Source organism: Phalaenopsis equestris, unplaced genomic scaffold (assembly GCF_001263595.1).
Source record: "Phalaenopsis equestris unplaced genomic scaffold, ASM126359v1 Scaffold000002, whole genome shotgun sequence".
Lineage (NCBI taxonomy): Eukaryota > Viridiplantae > Streptophyta > Magnoliopsida > Asparagales > Orchidaceae > Phalaenopsis > Phalaenopsis equestris.
Window position 1 is genome coordinate 54,057,920 of NW_018164444.1, and position 2,476 is coordinate 54,060,395.

Sequence of the window (2,476 nt, forward strand, 5' to 3'; positions counted from 1 at the left end):
CTCAAAATATTAAATTTAATATTTTAATCACTAAAAATAAAAAAATAACCTTTAAATTACTTAAAATTTTCTTTGGAGATGTTCATGAGTAAATTTAGAAGGATGATTGAGTGATTAAAATAATATATTTAAAATTTAAATTGTTAAAATATTATTTTTAGTATTTTAAGTGATTGGTTAAAGAATTTTTAACTTAACCCCAAATAAATATCTTTAGATGGGCTTTTATTGAGTCCAACACGGAACAAATTGGGCCCCTTTTTCAGCTATCCCAGCTCCGTCGCGTCGCACTCGATCGGCGGCGTGCGACCGCACGCAAAATTAATACGAATCCAGCGAAAATAACCGTCCATAAGAAAATCGACGGCATCCAGCAATAGACTTTCTTAGCCCGCATACGATCTATTCGCATACTCAGCCAGTCCATTTCACTAGATCCAAGTCTTCTTCCTCCTCCGGCTCTCGTTGTCGGCGAAGGGTCGCTGAAAAAAAAAAAAACACAAATAAGTAAAGAGATCGAAAAAATCAGTTGGATTTATGAGATTGCATTCCAATCCTTCCAAAATCGCTCCTTTCGCAGCAGTTTTGATTCTCCGTTACATCTGTTTTCGCAAACCCTAACTCCGAAACTCTTGCCACAAATTTGTCGATCGAATCTTCAATGGATGATTCCGAGGGGGCTTTCAGCTTTGACTTCGAACCAGCGCTAGACGCCGGCGGTGGAGAATCCTCGGCGGCCGTGGGGCAGGATCCTTACGGAGATCCGAGGGTGGCTATGGCGCCGGAAAACGCTGTCGCGCCGCAGGACCGGAGAAATTTTCGGCGGACGGTTTGCCGGCACTGGCTGCGCGGTTTGTGCATGAAGGGTTCGTCTTGCGGGTTTCTCCACCAGTATGATAAAGAGAAGATGCCGGTTTGCAGGTTCTTTCGGAACTTTGGTGAGTGCAGGGAGAAGGATTGCCTCTATAAGCACACCGTGGAGGAGATCAAGGAGTGTCACATGTATGTATGCTTTTGCCTTCGCTTCTATCAGTTTACTTATTCATACTATTCTGCGGGTTTTTTTTTTTTTTTTTTTTTTTTTTTTTCCTTCCGATTTTAGTGCGTATTTTGACGCTGGATGTGGTGCGCTCTCTGTGATTTTTTCAAAGTTTTCTTTTTTTTTTTTCTGTTTTTATTGAAAACAAATTTGATCTGCGATCTGGAAAGAATTAGAATAGTTTGGAGGTTATTGTTGGGGGAGTTGAGGCCGTTTTGGCTCTGATTGAGATGACTATTTTTAGTCTTACATGCTGTTGTGTAAAATTCTGCGCCATCTTCGTCACTTCCATCAAAAAGGAGATTTTTATTTTATCAGCTGGTCGGGGTAGAGTCTTACGGGTGTTGCAAACTCATTTTGTGAGCGGAAGTGGCCAAATAGTGCAGAACTTGCTGATAAGTTTATTTAGTTAATGCGTCTTAAGAGTTGAGTTTCTGCCTTTATGCTTATTGAAGGATTCTGTAAAGTTTGTTTGTGCGCTTTTCCTTTATATCTGTTCCTTCTGCAATTGACTAACTTTTGGGCACTGAAATCATTGTCTAAAAGTAGATGGAAATTGGGGAGAACCACTTCATGATTCATATTCTTTGGGGAAAAAAGTTGAAGCTGTAATTAAAGTTGCAAAGTCGTGATTTTGGTCATTATTTTTTCTTGTTGAAGATGCACTGTGCTAGGAAGTTGAAATTTTAGAGATCTGATTTGTTGAATCATAGTTTCTCTTCCTTTATATATGTATTTTTACTTCACTTCCGTTTGGATTCAGCAGTGTTGATGTGATAGTTTTCAAGAGCCTTTGCTAGTCAAAACCATGCAATCTAATTTGCATGATGGTGAGGGTGATGGAGGTAACTATACTAATGGATATCCCAGCAAACAGAACAATTTATTCATCATGGATTATTAAATATTAAACTATAGGTGTTAGATATGTGAATACATAAGAATTTAGTGGCATGCATGTAAATTTTGCTTTTTTTTTTTTCAAAAACAAGAATTGGAAGGACTCTTTATGATTTCACTTTATCTTCACGCAGCTGGCTTGTTTGTCATTGTATGTTGAAGAAAACATGGAGTTTCTTTAATCCAATCAATTTTATATTTGATTGAGCAGACATACCTGCAAATCTTAATTATATGTTTACTATATTGATGTTGAAGAAAATACGTTATCCATGTTATGTAAACTATGCCTTACTAGTTCTTAGGAGATGCAAAACTTGCATGTAGACCCTAAGGTGTGTGCTTTGAACTAATTGGGTGTTTATTGTGTTGCAGAATGTTATTTTGACCCCCAATTAATGAACTAAGGTAAAATGGTACTTTTGTAATGTGATACCGCTCACCTACTACATCTCACATACCGTTCACCTACCACTCACCTACCACTCTCTTGCTTCTATAAATAGAGAGGGTGTGAGACTTAGGAGAGCAAGGGAA

The 2,476-nt window shown here is 38.1% G+C and overlaps 1 protein-coding gene across 2 annotated transcripts in view; it reads left to right on the plus strand.

Annotated features, from left to right (window-relative positions):
- The first annotated feature begins 336 nt into the window (after positions 1 to 336).
- The window catches only part of LOC110034040 (30-kDa cleavage and polyadenylation specificity factor 30-like), a 7,096-nt gene continuing 4,956 nt past the window's right edge, over positions 337 to 2,476 (plus strand). The window contains exon 1 of one of the 2 annotated variants that reach the window (XM_020738286.1): positions 337 to 1,006. In XM_020738286.1, the coding sequence (XP_020593945.1) occupies positions 662 to 1,006 (345 nt within the window). In that variant the 5' untranslated portion in view covers positions 337 to 661. The remainder of the gene's footprint in view (positions 1,007 to 2,476) is intronic. The other variant, XM_020738278.1, reaches the window with a different exon arrangement.